At 39.6% G+C, this 22,526-nt stretch overlaps 1 protein-coding gene across 1 annotated transcript in view; it reads right to left on the reverse strand.

Annotated features, from left to right (window-relative positions):
* Nucleotides 1-888: 888 nt before the first annotated feature.
* Nucleotides 889-22,526, reverse strand: part of LOC128854713 (uncharacterized) — a 152,678-nt gene continuing 131,040 nt past the window's right edge. The window contains exons 5-6 of the mRNA XM_054089021.1: nt 5,091-5,319; nt 889-1,038 (exon numbers count right to left, since the gene is read on the reverse strand). Coding sequence (XP_053944996.1) covers nt 917-1,038; nt 5,091-5,319 — 351 coding nt within the window. The 3' untranslated portion in view covers nt 889-916. The remainder of the gene's footprint in view (nt 1,039-5,090; nt 5,320-22,526) is intronic.

The raw sequence follows: 22,526 nt of genomic DNA on the forward strand, positions 1-22,526 counted from the left end.
GCATGAATGTACTCTTTCAAATGCTTCATTAAATTTTTCGCAGCTCGCCTACAGCTATATTAGTATACCCTGTTTCTGGTACCGCGCTTGCTTAAAGTTGTCCAAGTTTTTATGTCGCATAGCTGTAATCTATAGGATTAAGATCGAGGAATATGATGGCCATTATCCGGATAAAATATAGTAAGAAAAGCGAATTCTGCATCATTCCGTAGTAACTTTCATTTTGTGGACTACTACTGGATATTTTGCAGATATTTTACTCTGACAGTTTCTCTGACAGGGCTTCAGTTAACCACTTGTTCTCCGCGGAGTAATTTTTCATCTGAGAACACGAATTTTTCCCATCACCTACCAGCTAGCCTTCAAACCAGAAGGGGTTATCTGTACAGCCGATGCTTTTTGCTTATTCTGTAAGTAGCTGTGTATTTTCGATTTTGTAAGGCTTTAGTCCGAGTTCTTTTTTTGCTATAAGGGTCACTAATTCGCGATAAAAAAATTAGAAATAACATATTAAAATAAAAGATAAATATTTTTCTCACACTTGTGCAAAGATATAATGTCGGCGCTCTGAGTAGACATTGTGAAATAAACTTTTTAATTCAAGGTTAAAAGGATTGAAGATTTATATTAATGTTTTTGAAAATGTGCGTTCCTTGTGCTATTGAATACCCATACATTCACAATACTTTTTGAAAGTTTGCATACATTTAATTTTTGTTACCCTGCATAGATATTTTGGAAATCAGCTTTTATGTTTACTACTTATGTGTAATTATTTTTCCTACATTAAATTCAACATATGTAATATATTGTTGTTGATTTTTGTTTTGCTTTACTTGAAATTGCACTAAGTTTAGTAAACTTATAGATTTTATTTGTTGTGTTAGCGTGCGTTCATAATTATTTTATCGCCTGTTTAGGGTAGTTCGGTGCGCAATAGTAATTGACATATTATTGTTAGTATAGTAACGCTGGTGAGTAGACGCAAGCTGCGAAGAAAATTGCCCAAAGGATGCAGGCGAGCAGCTGCACCACGTACTATAAAGAGAAAAGTAAGATAGGAAATTCAAAAGAAGGATTAATGAAAATCGAAATATTATACATATTACATATACATATACATATTAGGGATGGTAATCCCGGGATTTTCGGGGGCAAAAAATGAATTTTTGTAGCATAAAATCAGCATTAAAAAGCAATTTGCGTTTTCAACTCTTTCGTGGTAGAAATCTGTTGGGTTTTTTATGTTCAATGCTCCACTCTTCAAATGACTGATGTGTTAATAATATTTCAGTTGTAGCAAATAATATTGAACTACATATATATATCAATAAGCACTTCAGGTACGTATATGAATAATAAGTTCTGACTTTATTATTTCAAATTCAAATAATGTTGCACAGACTTTGCTCCGCAGAAAATGTAGTCACAAGACTCTTATTCTGTTCTACATCCTTTTCCGCTTTGATTTTTTTCGACATTAACTTAAGTTACATTATCGGTTATGTACACGCTAAAGCTTTATTAAATAATATAGTTAAATTGAACTGATGGTGTTTGTTTCGTTACCAATGAAATAATTTTCGCTTTACATAAAAAAGTAGTTTTGAAACCCATTTATTTATTACTTTTATTACTTATTATATAATATAAGTATAATAGAAGGGCTTCTTAAAAAGTTTTGATGTAAGTAATTTTTTTTTTTTTTTTTTTAGTTAGGTTGTTGTAAAATAATGAAAACCTAAATCTTGGGACTCATCCCAGAATCCCGAAATTGTAATTGAGACATCCATAAGATCCCGAGATTCCAAAAATCGAAAAACTCGCATCCCTAGCGCATATTTGTACATCCATACATTTCTTAGCTGCATTGCTTAAAAATTGATTGCGAAAGGAAGTGATAGCGTAAAGAAGATTTAGCTGACTTTCATAAGAAGCTCAAATAGATAGTGCTTCTGAGATCCGGACGTACATCAAACAGAGACTACGTCAGCATATCAAGTGCTGAGCAATCAACTATGGTTTTGCCAACCAGCTGCTTCCAACACCATCAACAACAACAAGAAAACCTAAAATTTTTGTAGGACAATAAATGTAACCACTGGACGTAGCGGTCAACTGTAAGAGCGCATTGAATTGGTAAGCAAATGTCTACGTTGATCTGAAATGCAGTTCACGTACCAGCGACGTTGGCGTAGTACTCACAGGATAGACCACCACACCATGAATGTTTGCAGGCCGATCAATGGTGACACCATTGAAATTCAAGTCAACTCAGCCAACGAGGAGAAGGAAAAGCAATTGAAGAGAATTGCAAAAAAGAACTGAATGCATGCATCGGTGGTGGAAAACTGCATGTACCCGTACATACATACACATACATACCTTTTTATGCATCAGCTCGTATGTGCGCACAATGCAATTTCGTTGAAATTGTGGTGCATTAAATTGAATTTTGCGGGCGCGAAGAGTTAATGCATTTTTGCTGCAACTCCAAATTAAATTGGAATGGGACGAATGACGGCTTTCTGAAGCTGCTGAAGTTACATACTTTGTTCAAAGAGGAAATCGTGTATGCTGACCGTTAAAAGTACTTTAATATGAATTTTTGATAAAACCATATAAAGTCATTTGGCTTAAAATGTATGATGGACATATGCACTCCACAGTGTGTTTTGGACTTATAGGTAAAACTGAAAGCAAATGGTGTATGTATGGCACTTTTATTCTACGTTTATATGAGCTTCTTGAAATAAAATTTATGAAGTTGAATCAAATTTGGTTACTAAAGTGCGTCACCCAAAAATATTTGGGCCCAGGGTTTCGTTGCAAATATGCTATTTCGGTAGATTTTCAGTGCCTACTTTCACATATCAAAGGATTTTTATTAAAGCAAGTACAGAAGGGCTGAATTCAGTAGGGATGGAATTTATATACCAGTGCATGTTTTAGCAAAGTTTAATCTTTGCTTGCTAATATGTGTACCAAGCCTCGTTGTAATATATAATTGTCAAAAAAGTCTTGCGGTATTTCGGCAAGCTTGTCTTTGCAAGCGCGTAGTTCTAGTTGTATTCGTCACATCGGTTCACGCTAGAGCTTTTTGGAAAGCTCTTTTCACGTGCTAACACGTGTTTGATTAATTGTTGTTTGCTTTTTGTCGCTCGTGAGTTAAAGCGTCGCAAACATGGAGCAAAGTAAAGAGAAAATACGGCATATTTTACAGTACTACTACGATAAAAGCAAAAATGCATCTCATGCTGCCAATAAAATTTTGTGCAGTTTATGGACCCGATACAGTTTCCATTTCCACCGCACAACGATGGTTTCAACGTTTTCGTTCTGGTGCAGAGGTGATCGAAGATGCGCCACGGTCCGGAAGGCCTGTCGTCGAAAATTGCGATAAAATCGCTGAATTGATCGAAAGAGACTGGCATAGTAGCAGCCGTAGCATCGGCCAAGAGCTGGGCATGAGTCATTAAACCGTTGTAAACCATTTGAAGAAACTTGGATTCAAAAAGAAGCTCGATGTATGGGTGCCACACGACTTGACGCAAAAAAACATTTTTGCCCGTATGGATGCATGCGAATCGCTTCTAAATCGCAACAAAATCGACCAGTTTTTGAAGCGGATGGTGACTGGCGATGAAAAGTGGGTCACTTACGACAACGTGAAGCGCAAACGGTCGTGGTCGAAAAGCGGTGAAGCTGCCCAGACGGTGGCCAAGCCTGGATTGACGGCGGGGAAGGTTCTTCTGTGTGTTTGATGGGATTGGCAGGGAATCATCCACTATGAGCTGCTCCCCTATGGCCAAACGCTCAATTCGGACCTGCACTGCCAACAACTGGACCGCTTGAATGCAGCACCCATGCAGGAGAGGCCGTCTTTGATCAACAGAGGCCGAATTGTCTTCCATCAGGGCAACGCCAGGCCACACACACCTTTGGTGACGCACCAGAAGCTCCGGGAGCTCGGATGGGAGGTTCTTTTGCATCCACCGTATAGTCCGGATCTCGCACCAAGTGATTACCACCTATTTCTGTCCATGGCGAACGAGCTTGACAGTCGGAAGTTGTCCACAAGAGAGTCCTGTGAAAATTGGCTCTCCGAGTTTTTTGACAATAGGGAAGCGAGCTTCTATAAGAGGGGCATTATGAAGTTGGCATCTCGTTGGGAACTCGTCATCGAACAAAACGGCGCATATTTGACTTAAATCGCATTATTATAACCAATTTTATGAACAATTGAAAATTCAATAAAAATACCGCAAGACTTTTTTGACAACCTATATATTAATTTTCACTAGAGCTACCGTACGCGCGGTTAAGTGGGCAGACAGGCAATGCTAAATAGACACCTCTCATCATTCTGAGCATTTTGGTACATATGTATATGTATGTATCTATCGCGCTTCCTTCATCCAGCTTTGTGAATAACATTATAATACCGTTGTGCATAAGTGCGCGCGGGTGCAAATACAGTATAGTAAATTTACCACATCTAATATTCATTTCAATTCAACTAAAATACGACTGATAATAAAATACCGATTTATAAGAGCCATAGTACAAAGTGTGCCAAGTATGAGTGACATTCGTTTTCCGTACACAGACTTGGCGGTTAAACAGTAATTTTTTTTTATTCTACCTCATTTCTCAAAAAATATTTTAAAAATGAAAATAAGGAAACCGCCAACTGGCTGGCGTACTTAGCATTATTACACTAGGGTTCAAACGAACCTTATCTTGCTACGAGAGTATCAAGGACGATGAAATTCCAACTGCCTGTCAAGCATTTTACATATGCCAAAAAAAAAGTGCTGACATAGAACCGCTTCAAAAGTAGTACCCGCTACCGGCGTTTTAGGCTGCATGAAAATAATTTTGCATAGTCACCTTTGAGGGACATACCCTATCACCACTCTAAAATTGTCAATTAACTAATACTACCAGTGTCTTTTTACGTCGCCTGTATTGTCACTCTTTCCCTACTTCTTTTACCAATTACGCTTCACTTACTCTGCATATTTTCGTGTTAGGAGTTTGTCCTCAAATTTTACTTTCACAAACATGTTTCATTATTCACCACTCACCTAACAACATTGCCTCCCGATTGTCGATGATGCCACGCCGCCGCTGCAGCACGCTCTCCTTGTCGCCACTCCACAGCACCGGCGATATGCTGGCCAAGCATTTAACACGCATCGTACCATCCTGAAAGTGACGTCCGTCAACTGCCAACTCAAGGCCAAGCATTGACGTTATGAGGCCATGTTTGTGTACGGTGTCATTGTAGGCTATCAGATAGCTATCGTCGACCACCTGAAATGCACAAAAAATACATGCACATAAGCACAAGTACACGAATACACTTTCGCTTATAAGTATGAAGTATAACTACATATGTATGTATGTATGCAGGGCTACCAAGAAAGTCGTTCTAGATATTCAAGCACATTGTTATTTACGTCATTTCTGTTTAATGCGGTTATATGGAAGAATATCGAAATTTTAGCCATTTTCGACATGTTCGATTTTTTAAATTATTTATTCTTTTAAATATTTGTTCAAGGATCCATTTGAGTATTCCAGTATTTTCTATTTCTTTAAAGAAAATAATGAATGATAATGAATAAAAAGATTAAATTGCTAAGTTTTTTGCTTTAATCGAGGATTTTTTTAATTTTTTTCTTCTTGTCAAATTTTACCCTCCATTAGTTGAGTCCGCAGCAGCCTTACTTTAAATATTGTACTTTCATGAGATTCTAAAATAATTTGCAGAATCGTTTCTAAGCACTTGTTTCAGTTTCATTGATAGTTTTTATTAATTAACATACCCTTTAACTTAACACAGAAAAACAAGCAGAGCTTTCAACTAACAATTAAAAAAAAGTGAACGTATAACAAAAAAAAGAAGATTTCTTTAAAAATGATGTTTGAAATCGAATATCTGGAGAACGGTTATTTTTTGGGCATCATGCCGCCTATAAAATAAGAAACAGACCACTTTCGTAGTAACCCTGTATATGTATTTTAACATGAAAATGTGAATTCGTGTGTTTGTTCATATCCCGCATATTCGCCTTTAGTTGAATACGAGTATCGACCAGCAATCGCTCGTTATGCCAATATGCCTATAACGAGTATACCTATGATTTAGTGATAGGCGAAATGGTTGTGTGTGTGCTATATGTACGTGTGTTGTTACTGTTGGCTTAAAAATTATTTGTATTTTCAATTAAAACTGCTCGCCAACTTATGGCCTTGCAAAAGTATGGTTTTAAAAAGTATGTCATGGGACTCGTAAGTGGCATGCGGTAGATAATTGATGAAGCACGTATTTCCGTGTTATTTTTGTTCTTACATTTTTTATAATAATTTGGTGAGGACCCAATATCATGCATAATTTAAGAAAAAAGTGCAAATACTTATAAGACATTGACTTCATTTTTGGGTTTTTTTTAAATATAATATAATCTTCTTACGAATTTTTTTTATGAATAATTCAGAAATACGTAACTTTCGGTTATGTAAAACTTTTAGTATTTTAAATGGAGTATTGCCGAATTGTTGTTGCAGGAGTATCTAAGGCTAATTTAGAAACAAAAGATTTTAGTTAGCAAAGCTGCATAAAATGTATAATATATTGAAATGTACCACTTTACAAGAAACAAAGGTTATTTCGTTGAAAGTCATTTTCGAACGAAAATTGCATAGTTTTCTTTCCGAAAATAATAGTTGGCCTTAACGTTTTTCGTCATATATGTGGTGCTTACATTAGGATCTTAAAGTATGATATCTCGAAGTTTTTGTCTGAAGGGCACAATCTTTTTTTTTGTTCCAAAGATACTGACCTCAAATGCCCTATTCTAGTATGTACTTCAATATCCTCAACAGATACTGCATGAATTAAAAAATAAAAGTGAAAACGGTTCTGACGGAAATTTTTATTGATCAAATTTTGGCATATTTCACGTTGGTAGCGATATTTCTGGTAGCGCTCGAGTTTAACAAAATGTGTTTCATGTGTCGCTTATCAATGACCGCCACGGCTGATCCATTGATTACATCAATAAAATGAAAAAGCTAGGCACTTAAGTTTAGCAAAGAGAACTATCAAAGGAATGATTTCTTCTTATTCTAAGATAGTAATTCGATAATAATTTGTGTAGTAACTCGTTGCCGTAAGATATGCTCTCGAGGATGATTCGTTGAAATTACGTTATATAGACTTACTTACTTAGACGTAAATTCAATGTTTCGCTTTGTGATACCATTGCAAGAGAAAAAGAGAGAAGAAACAAGAAGAAAGAGGAAAAAAAGAGATTGGAGTTGGCGGTCTATGAAAAGACCTATAGTTGCGTTAACTGCTTCCTATTACTAACGAAATCCAACAGGGGGATATTATCTAAACCTGCTTTAGGTAAGTAGGTGAAATGGTTGATGTTCCAGCATGGCTCCTCCTACAATGAAGATTAAATGCTAAACGTAGATTTTCTGCATGTGTGCCGATCCTCCAATGACCTGGCTATGAGCTTGGAAATTGAATGGCGAGGAGTAGCCTGAACTTTCTGTGACCTGCGTCTATTGTACAGGGGCCAACGGGTTTTCGACATAGCACACGAAGAAATGGAGATTCATCGATCGTTCGCTTTTCTGAGAAATAAGTTTTGCAATTTCTCTTTAACAACAGTTAAAGGGATACCGATGTCTGAAATAAATAAATAAAACTCCAGTTTGTGGATGTACGAAGTTCAGAGAAATGAGGTGTTAACTGCCTGAAACTGCTACCACGAGAGATTGCGTCCAGAGGCCAACCTCTTTCAACTCAGGCCAGTGCGAGCTTGAGAAAGGTGTTTGAGAAGGCTTAGTACATGTTTCTTAAGAAGTTCGTTATCAGCTCAGGATAGCGTCATTTTGGAAAAAATACGGCCCAATGATGCCGCCGGCCCATAAACCGCACCAAACAGTCACTTTTTGTGGAAGGATTGGTTTTTCGGCAATCACTCTTGGATTATCATTCGTCCAAATGCGGCAATTCTGCTTATTGACGAATCTACTGAGGTGGAAATGTGCCTCATCACTGAAGATGATTTTCTTCACGAAGTGCGCTATATGCATTTTGATTTGAACGCCCGTTTTCATAATAAGCCTGAATAACTTTAACGACTTGCTTGATTGTGTATCTTTCCGTGGTGAATTGGCCCGAAATTGAAAAATGTCAAATGAAATGCAAAAAAACTTGACGTTTAGGTGTGGTTTACATTCAGAATCGGTCCTTGAAATTTAACCACCCTTTATATCTATTACTTCTGCTTCATTTAGCTTCGCTGTATTAGGTATCTTGTTTTAAACTCCTTCAGTACCGGACATCTTCCTAAGAAGAGCTGCATATCTTCTTCCTCCCGCACAGGGTGCAAATTTTCTAGGTATTTCCATACTTGATTGCATTTAGCTTTAGTAAACTACATCTTGCTCTGAAAATTGTTGTAATGTCAACTAGACGCATATCTTCTTCAATATTTGATTCCCCCTTTGAGTAGTCTAAATGTTTATAAATTCGCGTCGCGCTTGACTGTGCTTTTTGCTGTGCCATGTTGAGCTCTTTTATTTTCATTTTGGTAGGAAGTTGCACACAGCGATCTTGGCATTCTGTAGCGGTGATGTTTTCTTCAAACTTCAGACCGAACTCCATTCCCATGTCGTTCAGTTGCTTAAGCCAAACACACATTTTTACTCATGATGCCTTGTGTTAATTTGTGTGGGAGTTTGTTGCAATTGTATTTATAAATTGTTTTCGAGATATACTTCTTAATTAGTTTCAAGTGTTATTGCATAATTCGAAGTGAACTCGGTTAGTTTGAGGATTATTTTAATGAAGTAACGTTGAAGTTTATTTACTTCATCGAATAAGGCATACTCCCAAACTTGCGCTGCGTAAGTTGGTTTCACTCTGCATATCACTTGGAACAGCTTTCATTTTGATTTTATGAAGTGAATGGCTTCGCTAAAAAATCGTATAACAAGTATACACACACCTGTTCAGAATAATAGTATCGCGACACACTACCAAGTTTCGAATATTTCTTTTTCTATTTTTGTACTACATTTTCCTTATGGAAATAAGTATAAGAATATAGTTTATTATAAGATAAGGACTATATGAATCAAAATCCAAAGTTGAATATAATTTGCAAAATCTTAATAAAGTACGAAGACCCTCAAAAATCTGTTGTTTTTTAACGATTTTTTATTCTTCCATGAGATATTGAGAAGTATTTTGCATGGAATAGTTTGCGCAACAACTTACTAAAGTTGAAACTTGGTAATAAGTCTGTATTATTAAAAAGAGATTAGCTTAGCCCGATATCGATGACTTTAGATTTTGATAGTACTAATTTCGGTTTTTTTTCGGTAAACCGAAAAACTAGATTTTTAAAATAAAGTCGAAACCTAAATTTGAAAAATAGGATCCATCCCTAATATAAACCTTTGCTTGACACATAATGTGCACACTCCTTCGCCCGATAGCCATTCAAGGCATAGAATGTGGTATTTTGTGTCTGAAATATCCTCTCAATGCAGTTTAAACAAAATGCGCGAACATTCATGCATATTTAAGTATCCATTCGATGAAAAAATGTTTGCACAGCAAAACGTAATAATTTCAACACAACCATGACCTGGAACAGACCACTCACCATTCCCTTTCGCTTAAGCCATTGAGCACCAATTCTTACTCAGCTCGCTCAACTTAGCATAGTGGCAACACTATAGTTTCACTTTCCATTAAAGTGCACATACCCACATACCACATTCCAGCTTATTCCACTACAGCTTTTCATTCAAATAAAGCACCTCACTTTGTCAACATAGCAAACCAGCACAAAGACATTTTTTGCTAAATCTGAGTTCTGTGTGTCACTTTAACATTGACATTGGCATCACCACAAGCCACAACAACATTTTTCAACAGCTCACAAAATCTGGTAACATACCTTCATTCAATAGTCAACTGTTGCACTGAACTGTGAGCAGTTGGTCGATTTAGTTACAGAGTCCATTTTATATTTCTTGTTTTATAAAATTTGCTTTGGCTTTGTGCGGTATTTTCCATGGGGTGATGGAGCAACAAAAGCAATAAGTACTGCCAGCATACGGATAAAGTAAAATAGCAAAAAAATGGTTGAAATTCAATTTTTTATGGTTGCATCAAAGTGTTCACGCTCCACAGGTTCGGTCGAGTGTTGAATGCTGTTTGTGAATTTATTTATAATACTTGTGCAGTAGAGTGTGCTGCTAGGTAAGCCTGCAACAGCCCTTCGGATGCTTGACTTAAGCTACTTATGTCGTGTATGTACATATTTTAGGTCTCTTGCAATTTATACTTGAATGTAGATTATTTTTGAAATATATGATATATGAGCCAAACTAAACAATGCAGCTCTACGTTAAAATTTGTTGTTTGTCAGTGCGTATGAGTAATGCAATTGCGCTGAAGCAGCATAATATGCGTTCGTATGTTATAAATGAATAATAAAAATGCACATGCAGAGTCGACCAAACGTAGTACATGCTTGGGCACATGCCGAATTTTCGGGAAACAAAAAAAAATTTCACAAACGCTGTTCTCTTAAATAATTTTCACATACTGCCGAGTCAAGTGGATTGTCCGTTTGAATTGCATTATACAAATTTTTCTTAATATTGTTTTAGCCGTTCTGCTGCCAATGCTTATTAAAAATTTAGGTTCTTGTAGAAAATGTTAATTAATGCTGATTTGCATTGTTCCCAAAGCGTTTTTTTATTGATGTGAAATTTAGGCCGATCGATTTAGAGGTTCCGACTAAAGTCTCTAATTTGGAAAATGTTTTTTTTATAGATTTTTGAAAAACTCTCCCCTCCTTTAATATTTTTTAATGTTTTTGTTAATAGCTGAGATCCGATAATAACTTTAAGACCCGAATAGCCGGTCTTGAGGCGGACAGCACTGAGCATTTTCTCTGTGTGTGTCCTGCATTTGCTAGAGCAAGGTTGCGAATTTTGCGTTCCGTTGTCATGGAAAGGAGTACAATTCGTTCTCGCAAACTGGAGGATATTTTCAAATTTGCCAAAAAATCTGGAAAATTATCACAGGGCTAACTTGCTCTATTTCTCTATTCTATCTTTTTCCTTCTGTTACTTTTCTGCTTCCCTTCTTGACTATCTACCCTTTTACTTTCCAGAGCTTTAAATACAATGGGCTTCTTAGCCTGAGTGTTATAGGAGTTAACAAGCTTGGCTCGACTCTTCAAATTTCACATTTCAATAACTGAGACTATGCTCATAATTCTTGAAAGTTTCATAATGAGAATGGACTCTCATAATTTCTGTAGCAATATTCAACGTAGCGAGACAATGAAAAATATCTCTTAGGCGAACTTCATTTATTATTAAGTACCGAAAATATCGATATCAGATCCCGGAATTATCGGAATTTGTAATTTTTGGCAACATTGACTTTAAATAGCAAATATGGAATTTTTTGAACAAAGTTTTTAATATTAACAGCAATATATAAATTGACCGACTCTGTTGACAAAACTTGCTCAGTGCTTGCTTATTTGTTTTTTATATTATTATTATTAACATAAAAGAATATTATTAAAGCCTACTCGACTAATTCCGCTTAATTTGTTCGATATTGAAAAATATGTGTCTGAACTTCTGTCAACCACAAAATATGTACAATTGTTTACTTTTACAGTTTTTTTGCATATATATTTATTTGACATACCTAAAGTTACTTTATCAAATATATTCAAGAACACGCCAGAATTTATTAGTTGTTTTCTTCATAATAAAATAACTTTCACCCATTTATTATTTATTATATGAGAGAAGGCTTCTCGAACAATGCTGATGCATTTTTTTCGAGTCAAGTTGTGCCATAATAAAAAATATGTAAAACTCAGGACTAGTCGCGATATGTGGGTATTCTGACAACAAGATCTCGAAAATTTCCGGATCGGAAACATCAATCATTTATGAGTCCGCCACCAGTATACTACAGTATAGGCTTGTTCCGGCGTAATCCACTTCCCTCAATGCTTGATTCTTGCCTGACCCTGACCATCAGTAGAATTTTGACAATATTAAGATCTAACGCTTTGATTGCAATTTTGTGTGGAAAATATTTTGGATAATAATTTTGAAAATAAAGAAAACTTGTAATTCCGAAAAATTAAATTGTTCGAACTTCAGGCTCAAGTTGGAACTTCTAAATCTTATTCAATTGACTTAATATTTCATATTTAGTAGTTTTTTGGAAAAGTTCATATTTTTGCTAACCTACGCACAAATGTGTGACCTGATATATCTTTTGAAGTCCTGTATACTTTGGCTTATGAGTTATAAAATATTTATAATTGGCGACATTGGTAAATGGTGATCTCTTAGAAAAAAAATTTTTATATTGCGGTTTTCACTCATTAATACTATAATAATACAGCGTAGTCTGTACATTGAGGATATCATAGGAAATATTGTTTGTTTGAACGCTCTAATATCCAGAGCGGATAGTCTAAATTCGACGTGACTTTCATTAAGTGGCAAACATTTTTGTTTTCATATTTGTATTGTTACTGTTTTCAGAACAATTTTGTCACACATAACTTGCTTGGTGACTATTCGAAGTTTCATTAATATATAAGAGGAAAAACTCTCCACTAAAACGGTTTGCTAGCATCAAAAATAGAAAGCGAATGCACTAATTGAGAGTATAGAAGTCTTGCAAAACTGCATTCAAAATCTAATGAAAGTTCTCTCTACAGTGCCGACAGCAGTAATAATAATAATAATCAGTTAATGCGAGGTTTACATTTTCGAGGCATAGGCTACGTCGGTAAAAATGTGTGCGCTCTAACACTACTTCGATGGAGCAGTACACCCTCCCTATTAACCAATTTTTTCTCCTTCTGTTCGATAACTCACTTCAATCTTGCTGGCTGTTGACGAATTGAGTGTTTGGCCAGATAAGAGCAGACCATAGTGAATGATTTCCTCTCAATCCCAATAAATATACAGCGAAACCATGTTTTCGCATATGATACATTTTTCTTTAGTACTTAAAAACTGTTTCAGCAAAGAATATCAAGCTCCAATTCGGTTCAAAAGGTATATTTGGGTCGATTGGTTACACCCGTACATGGAGGTTCCTGAGACCAGTTTTGTACCAAAATTGTCAGTCTCTTGACAATGAAATAGACGCGTAAATGTCTCTAGGACTCTAAGCTTTCCTTGATTTTACTGACGATTCCGATCATTGGCTTACCAGTGCATATCTCTTCATCGGCATACATATTACACGAATAGAACCGCTATGCTGTTCCATTCGGTACTCCATTGAGTTCACAAATAGGATAAATTTATGATGACCGCGTGCTTCTACGATTTATTTTTATTCTTATAATTGGATTCACCAAAACACAATGTGTAATTTCACTTTTATAAAAGTGTATCACAATGCAGAATAGTTAAAATATTTCATTTTGACTTTTATTCGAGCGAAAAGTTGACGAAAAACTCAAGATAAAAATTATTTAGTTTAAATTCTTCTCTATACCTTTCACTGAAATGATCACCACCTCATGAAATACCAAAAACAAGTAGCATCGGAGAAAGATTTAAGAAACAAGATCCTGGCATATGCCAAATAAATTAGACGGATTGGGGCACACTGACCTCTGATATTTTTCCACGAGCGGTGTTGTGCATTCTTTCCATTCTTCTTTCAACACTTTTTTTGAATGGAAGTACACACCCATCACAGTCAGTAAAAAAATGGTTCAAAATCAGCGGGTATTTTAAGCTAATTCCAACTAAATTTTTGTTATAGTCAAATTAAATGGAGTATAAAACTTTGAACAAAAAATTCAGATTAAAAAGAAGAAATTTTGATTTTTTTATTTTGTAATATCAAACAGGAGGGTGGTTCCATGGAGGATGGTTCCATGTGTAGAAGTCCACGCAAGTGGGGAAAGTTACTGTTCGCCATTCACTTGGGAGTGGCCAGGACGATTCTTCTACATATGGTTCAAGCAGCTCACAACGTCCGGGATTAGCCCACGCATCCTCTGGTTAGCTTCCGAACACCCGTTCGGGAGTGAGCTAACGTGAGAAGGCGAAGCATCCCAGCATAGCTGGTTGTGCGCTGGGTTTGGGACCCGCCACTTAAAAAGCCCCCCCAATGAAAACAGCAACAAAGCCTCGGATGAGAACTTCCAACACTGATGACGACCCCTGCAAACGAAATAAGGAATATGATTTGAGGGCATGCACCTGGAATGTCCGGTCCTTAATGGGGAAGGTGCCTCTACCCGGCTGGTTGATGTCCTCGTGAGAGTAAAGGCTGACATCACTGCCATCCAAGAGATGCGATGGACGGGGCAAGGTAAAAAAACATAGGACCTTGCGACGTCTACTACAGGTGCCATGTAAAGGAGCGCCAATTCGGTGTCGGATTTGTTGTGGGAGAGAGACTTCGTCGCCAAGTACTGTCGTTCACTCCGGTGGACGAGCGTCTCGCAATAATTCGCATCAAAGCGCGATTTTTTAACATCTCGCTAATTTGCGATCACGCCCCGACGGAAGAGAAGGACGATGCGGCCAAAGATTCTTTCTATGAGCGCCTGGAACGCTCCTATGAGCGCTGCCCCCGCCACGACATAAAAATCGTGCTTGGCGACTTCAACGCCAGGGTGGGCAAGGAGGGAATTTTTGGTCCCACAGTCGGAAAATTCAGCCTGCACAACGAAACATCCGGTAACGGACAGAGGCTGATCGACTTCGCCGGGGCCCGAAACATGGTAGTCTGCAGCACCAGATTCCAGCATAAAAAAATCCACCAAGCTACCTGGCTGTCTCCTGATCGAAAAACGCGAAACCAGATCGATCATGTTGTGATTGATGGAAGACACGCTTCTAGTCTATTAGATGTACGTACGATCCGAGGACCCAACATCGACTCGGATCACCACCTTGTTGCAGCCAAACTGCGCACACGCCTCTGTACAGCAAAAAACGTACATCTACCTACGCAAAGAATGTTCGACATCGAGCTGCAATCACAACAGACAGCCAGAAGATTCGCCACTCGACTCTCACTCCTGCTCTCGGAGAGCACTGCCCAACAAACCGGCATGCGCGAGCAATTTTTCTCGTTCCCTACGTACCGCCACCGAAGAAGAAATCGGATTCCGGCGAGCCCGAAAAAACAATTGGTACGACGAGGAATGTCATGCTGCCGCAGAAAGAAAGGATGCCGCCTATAGAGCCACGCTGCGATCGGGCGCAACGCGAGCCATGTGGGATCGCTACAGAGAGCTGAAAAAGGAAGAGAGACGTATTATCCGACAGAAGAAACGTGAGGCCGAAATACGTGAGTGCGAGGAGCTTGAGATGCTGGCCAATAGGAACAACGCCCGAAAATTCTACCAGAAAGTTCGGCGGCTTACAGAAGGTTTTAAGACCGGGGCGTTTTCCTGTACGAACAAAGACGGCGATCTGGTGACTGACGTACAGAGCAATCTTAAATTATGGAGGGAACACTTCTCGAACCTGTTAAACAGTGACAGCTGCGCATGTCATAGAGAATGTGAAGATCCCGATACCCCAACCATTGATGACGGAATTATCGTTCCGTTACCCGACCATGACGAGGTGAGAATAGCGATAACGCGGCTAAAGAACAACAAAGCCGCGGGCGCCGACGGACTGCCGGCTGAGCTATTCAAACAAGGCGGCGAGGAGCTGGTAAGGTGCATGCATCAGCTCCTATGCAAAATATGGTCGGATGAAAGCATGCCTGCCGATTGGAATTTAAGTGTGCTCTGCCCAATCCATAAGAAGGGCGATCCTGCAATTTGTGCCAATTACCGCGGGATTAGTCTTCTAAATATCGCCTATAAGGTTCTAGCGAGCGTATTGTGTGAAAGGCTGAAGCCCACCGTCAACCAACTGATTGGACCTTATCAGTGTGGCTTCAGACCTGGAAAGTCTACCATCGACCAAATATTCACAATACGCCAAATCTTGGAAAAGACCCATGAAAGGAGAATCGACACACACCATCTTTTCGTCGATTTCAAAGCTGCATTCGACAGTACGGAAAGGAGTTACCTGTGTGCCGCTATGTCTGAATTTGGTATCCCCGCAAAACTAATACGGCTATGTAAGATGACGTTGCTCAACACCAGCAGCGCCGTCAGAATTGGGAGGACCTCTACGAGCCGTTTGATATCAAACGAGGTTTCAGACAGGGTGACTCGCTGTCGTATGACTTCTTTAACCTGATGTTGGAGAGCATCGTACGAGCCGCAGAACTTAATCGCTCAGGCACAATATTTTATAAGAGCGTACAATTGTTGGCGTATGCCGATGATATTGATATCATCGGCCTTAACAACCGCGCTGTTAGTTCTGCCTTCTCCAAACTGGATAAAGAGGCAAAGCGAATGGGTTTGGTGGTGAACGAGGACAAAACGAAGTACCTCCTGTCTTCAAACAAACAGTCGGCGCATTCGCGTATCGGCACTCACGTCACTGTAGACAGTTATAATTTCGAGGTTGTAAAAGACTTCGTTTATTTAGGAACCAGCATTAACACCGATAACAATGTCAGCCTTGAAATCCAACGTAGAATCTCTCTTGCCAACAAGTGCTACTTTGGACTAAGTAGGCAACTGAGCAGTAAAGTCCTCTCTCGACGAACAAAACTAACACTCTACAAGACTCTCATCATGCCCGTCCTAACGTATGGCGCAGAAGCGTGGACGATGACAACATCCGATGAAGCGACGCTTAGAGTGTTCGAGAGAAAGATTCTGCGTAAGATTTTTGGACCTTTGCACGTTGGCAACGGCGAATATCGCAGGCGATGGAACGATGAGCTGTATGAGCTTTACGAAGACATAGACATAGCGCAGCGAATAAAGATCCAGCGGCTTCATTGGCTGGGCCATGTCGTCCGAATGGATACAAACGCTCCGGCTTTGAAAGTATTCGATGCGGTACCAGCTGATGGTAGCAGAGGAAGAGGGCGGCCTCCTCTGCGTTGGAAAGATCAGGTGGAGAGGGACTTGGCTTCACTTGGTGTGTCCAATTGGCGCCGGTTAGCACGAGAAAGAAACGACTGGCGCGCTTTGTTAAGCTCGGCCAAAATCACGTAAGCGGTTATCGCGCCAATTAAGAAGAAGAAGAATATAAAACAGCAAAATAGAAGCTAATTAAAAAACAAATAAATTTTCCAACCTGCTTTATAAGTCTTTGTGCTATAGTTATGAAACGCATATACGTATGTACAAGGTGGCGCTAAATGTATTACCCTATCACAATATTTATAATTTTTGTAAATAGCCCCATTCGTCAATCTTATTTGACACATGTAAACCAGATAGCTGCAGTATACAAGCAGACAAACAAAGGAGAGCGTAAAGGTAAAAACAAGATGTCCATCACTCAGAATATTTTTTTTTATTTAGTAAAAAGTTTAGTTGTGTTGGAATAAGGTTAGTTGAAATGAATTGTACAATCCGGTTTACTTATTTAAGGGCAATAATTTTTATGGGAGAAAATTATTACTAAACCATCCGTATTAGATCTAGTAATCCAAGGTTTTCTGACAACTGAAATGAAGACTGTACTTTCCTCGAAAATAAACATGCATCAAAATATTCTAACGATATTTCGCAGCAGTAAAACTTTTACTGTCGTTCACTCCGGTGGACGAGCGTCTCGCAATAATCCGCATCAAAGCGCGATTTTTTTAACATCTCGCTAATTTGCGCCCACGCCCCGACGGAAGAGAAGAACGATGCGACCAAGGATTCTTTCTATGAGCGCCTGGAACGTTCCTATGAGCGCTGCCCCCGCCACGACATAAAAATCGTGCTTGGCGACTTCAACGCCAGGGTGGGCAAGGAGGGAATTTTTGGTCCCACAGTCGGAAAATTCAGCCTGCACAACGAAACATCCGGCAACGGACAGAGGCTGATCGACTTCGCCGGGGCCCGAAACATGGTAGTCTGCAGCACCAGATTCCAGCATAAAAAGATACACCAAGCTACCTGGCTGTCTCCTGATCGAAAAACGCGAAACCAAATCGATCATGTTGTGATAGATGGAAGACACGCTTCTAGTGTATTAGATGTACGTACGATCCGAGGAGCCAACATCGACTCGGATCATTACCTTGTTGCAGCCAAATTGCGCACACGCCTCTGTGCAGCAAAAAACGTGCATCTACCTACGCAAAGAATGTTCGACATCGAAAAGCTGCAATCACAACAGACAGCCAGAAGATTCGCCATTCGCCATTCGGATTCCGGCGAGCCCGAAAAAACAATTGGTACGACGAGGAATGTCATGCTGCCGCAGAAAGAAAGGATGCCGCCTATAGAGCCACGCTGCGATCGGGCGCAACGCGAGCCATGTGGGATCGCTACAGAGAGCTGAAAAAGGAAGAGAGACGTATTATCCGACAGAAGAAACGTGAGGCCGAAATACGTGAGTGCGAGGAGCTTGAGATGCTGGCCAATAGGAACAACGCCCGAAAATTCTACCAGAAAGTTCGGCGGCTTACAGAAGGTTTTAAGACCGGGGCGTTTTCCTGTAAGAACAAAGACGGTGATCTGGTGACTGACGTACAGAGCAATCTTAAATTATGGAGGGAACACTTCTCGAACCTGTTAAACAGTGACAGCTGCGCATGTCATAGAGAATGTGAAGATCCCGATACCCCAACCATTGATGACGGAATTATCGTTCCGTTACCCGACCATGACGAGGTGAGAATAGCAATATCACGGCTAAAGAACAACAAAGCCGCGGGCGCCGACGGACTGCCGGCTGAGCTATTCAAACAAGGCGGCGAGGAGCTGGTAAGGTGCATGCATCAGCTCCTATGCAAAATATGGTCGGATGAAAGCATGCCTGCCGATTGGAATTTAAGTGTGCTCTGCCCAATCCATAAGAAGGGCGATCCTGCAATCTGTGCCAATTACCGCGGGATTAGTCTTCTAAATATCGCCTATAAGGTTCTAGCGAGCGTATTGTGTGAAAGGCTGAAGCCCACCGTCAACCAACTGATTGGACCTTATCAGTGTGGCTTCAGACCTGGAAAGTCTACCATCGACCAAATATTCACAATACGCCAAATCTTGGAAAAGACCCATGAAAGGAGAATCGACACACACCATCTTTTCGTCGACTTCAAAGCTGCATTCGACAGTACGGAAAGGAGTTACCTGTATGCCGCTATGTCTGAATTTGGTATCCCCGCAAAACTAATACGGCTATGTAAGATGACGTTGCTCAACACCAGCAGCGCCGTCAGAATTGGGAAGGACCTCTCCGAGCCGTTTCATACCAAACGAGGTTTCAGACAGGGTGACTCGCTGTCGTGTGACTTCTTTAATCTGATGTTGGAGAGCATCGTACGAGCCGCAGAACTTAATCGCTCAGGCACAATATTTTATAAGAGCGTACAATTGTTGGCGTATGCCGATGATATTGATATCATCGGCCTTAACAACCGCGCTGTTAGTTCTGCCTTCTCCAAACTGGATAAAGAGGCAAAGCGAATGGGTTTGGTGGTGAACGAGGACAAAACGAAGTACCTCCTGTCTTCAAACAAACAGTCGGCGCATTCGCGTATCGGCACTCACGTCACTGTAGACAGTTAATAGGACTATGAATAAGTTCGTGCGGTTTTACAACAGATGGCGTAACTTGATTATTATTCCATCGATCCACATTTCCAAACATTCATTGGAGAGCTACTGTCGTAAGGCACAAACGTCAGTATAAGTTTTTTATTTGAAGCGTAAACAACAATATTTTTACCACACTTGAAAATGTCGAATTTCGTGCCAAATAATGTGTTTTTGCGGGGAATTCTTCTTCATTATTTTAATATGAAGAAAAAAGCAGCCGAAAGTCATCGTATCTTGGTGGAAGTTTATGGTGAGCATGCTCTATCTGAGCGAACGTGCCAGAAGTGGTTTGCACGCTTTAAAAGTGGTGATTTTGGCTTGGAAGACGAAGAACGCGAGGGTGCGCCGCCAAAGTTCATGGATACCGAATTGGAGGAATTGCTCGATCAAGATCCGGCTCAAACGCAAGAAGAGGTTGCAAAAACTTTGGGAGTTGATCAATCAACCATTTCCAAACGTTTAAAAGCCATGGGAATGATCCGAAAGGTAGGCCATTGGGTGCCGTATGAATTGAAGCCAAGAGACGTTGAACGCCGTTTTATGGCATGCGAACAACTGCTTCAACGGCACAAAAGAAAGGGTTTTTTGCATCGAATTGTGACTGGCGATGAAAAGTGGGTCCATTACGACAATCCAAAACGTCGGGCAACGTATGGATACCCTGGCCATGCTTCAACATCGACGTCGGCGCAGAATATTCATGGCCTGAAGGTTATGCTGTGTATCTGGTGGGACCAGCTGGGTGTTGTGTATTATGAGCTACTGAAACCGAATGAAACGATTACGGGGGATGTCTTCCGACGACAATTGATGCGTTTGAGCCGAGCACTGCGAGAAAAACGGCCGCAATACGCCGATAGACACGACAAAGTTATTTTGCAACATGACAATGCTCGGCCACATGTTGCACAAGTGGTCAAAACATACTTAGAAACGCTCAAATGGGATGTCCTACCCCACCCGCCGTATAGTCCAGACCTTGCGCCATCCGATTACTATCTCTTCCGATCGATGCAACATGGCCTGGCTGACCAGCACTTCCGTAATTACGATGAAGTCAAAAAATGGATCGATTCGTGGATTGCGGCAAAACCGACCGAATTTTTCACAAAGGGAATCCGTGAATTGCCAGAAAGATGGGAAAAAGTAGTAGTAAGCGATGGACAATATTTTGAATATTAAATTTGTAACCATTTTACGTCAATAAAGTTTCAAATTTCGAAAAAAAAACCGCACGAACTTATTCATAGTCCTATTATAATTTCGAGGTTGTAAAAGACTTCGTTTATTTAGGAACCAGCATTAACACCGATAACAATGTCAGCCTTGAAATCCAACGTAGAATCTCTCTTGCCAACAAGTGCTACTTTGGACTAAGTAGGCAACTGAGCAGTAAAGTCCTCTCTCGACGAACAAAACTAACACTCTACAAGACTCTCATCATGCCCGTCCTAACGTATGGCGCAGAAGCGTGGACGATGACAACATCCGATGAAGCGACGCTTAGAGTGTTCGAGAGAAAGATTCTGCGTAAGATTTTTGGACCTTTGCACGTTGGCAACGGCGAATATCGCAGGCGATGGAACGATGAGCTGTATGAGCTTTACGGCGACATAGACATAGCACAGCGAATAAAGATCCAGCGGCTTCGTTGGCTGGGTCATGTCGTCCGAGTGGATACAAACGCTCCGGCTTTGAAAGTATTCGATGCGGTACCAGCTGGTGGTAGCAGAGGAAGAGGGCGGCCTCCTCTGCGTTGGAAAGATCAGGTGGAGAAGGACTTGGCTTCACTTGGTGTGTCCAACTGGCGCCGGTTAGCACGAGAAAGAAACGACTGGCGCGCTTTGTTAAGCTCGGCCAAAATCGCGTAAGCGGTTATCGCGCCAATTAAGAAGAAGAAGAAAACTTTAGCAGCTGTATTGATTTATTGGTTCACTTGAATGTAGGCACTAACCAAATAAAATAAAAAAATAACAAATAAAGCAAACCTATTTTTTTTTAATATACATTTACTATTTTAAGTTTAAAAGTTTGTGCTGCCACATGTTTTATAAATTACTTCGTACGTTGATGAATGGATTTGTACAAATTCTTCAGACAGTCTAATAAAGTTTCAATACAGGCCGTTTTAATGATTCGAATTAATTAATGCATTTTTGCCTTCAAATTGTTTCCCTTTCTCATAAACCTTACGAGCAAGCCATCCCCATGGACTTTCGAGGATCTTCAGATCTGGGGAATACGTGGCCGTGCTAAAGTTTCAATGTTTTCGTACGCAATTCAAAATTTGACCACATTTGCTGTGTGTACAGGTTCATTCTCTTGTGGACAGATCCAATTAATAGGCTTAAATGTTTGACGGATCTTGAGCAAAGTTGATTCCAATAGACATTTATAGCTGTTCCCCGAAATTTTTTGATTTCTTGACTTTGATAGTATTTTTTGAGCGCGTAATTAAAAATCGAAATATGATTTTTAATAATATTTTTTATAAATTTCGGTCAAAAATTGTTAAGTGTAAAAAATTCATAAAGAGCATCAAATAACAGCACATATGCTTCTGTATATTCGAAAGTGTTCTACCATATTTGGAAGCTTCAGATTTGTTTCATTGACAATTTTAAATTATTAAGTGCGCAACTAAGTTCCTGCTGTTTGTCAAGAGATGCCGCCAGCAGTGTGTGCCAGACGATTCTAACACAACGTGGTAAACAAACTCATTCGACACATTAGTGATTTTGTTTTGGTATCATATACTTTTGGTTTTGTGAAAATGTC

Source organism: Anastrepha ludens, chromosome 2, assembly GCF_028408465.1.
Source record: "Anastrepha ludens isolate Willacy chromosome 2, idAnaLude1.1, whole genome shotgun sequence".
NCBI classification, from domain to species: domain Eukaryota; kingdom Metazoa; phylum Arthropoda; class Insecta; order Diptera; family Tephritidae; genus Anastrepha; species Anastrepha ludens.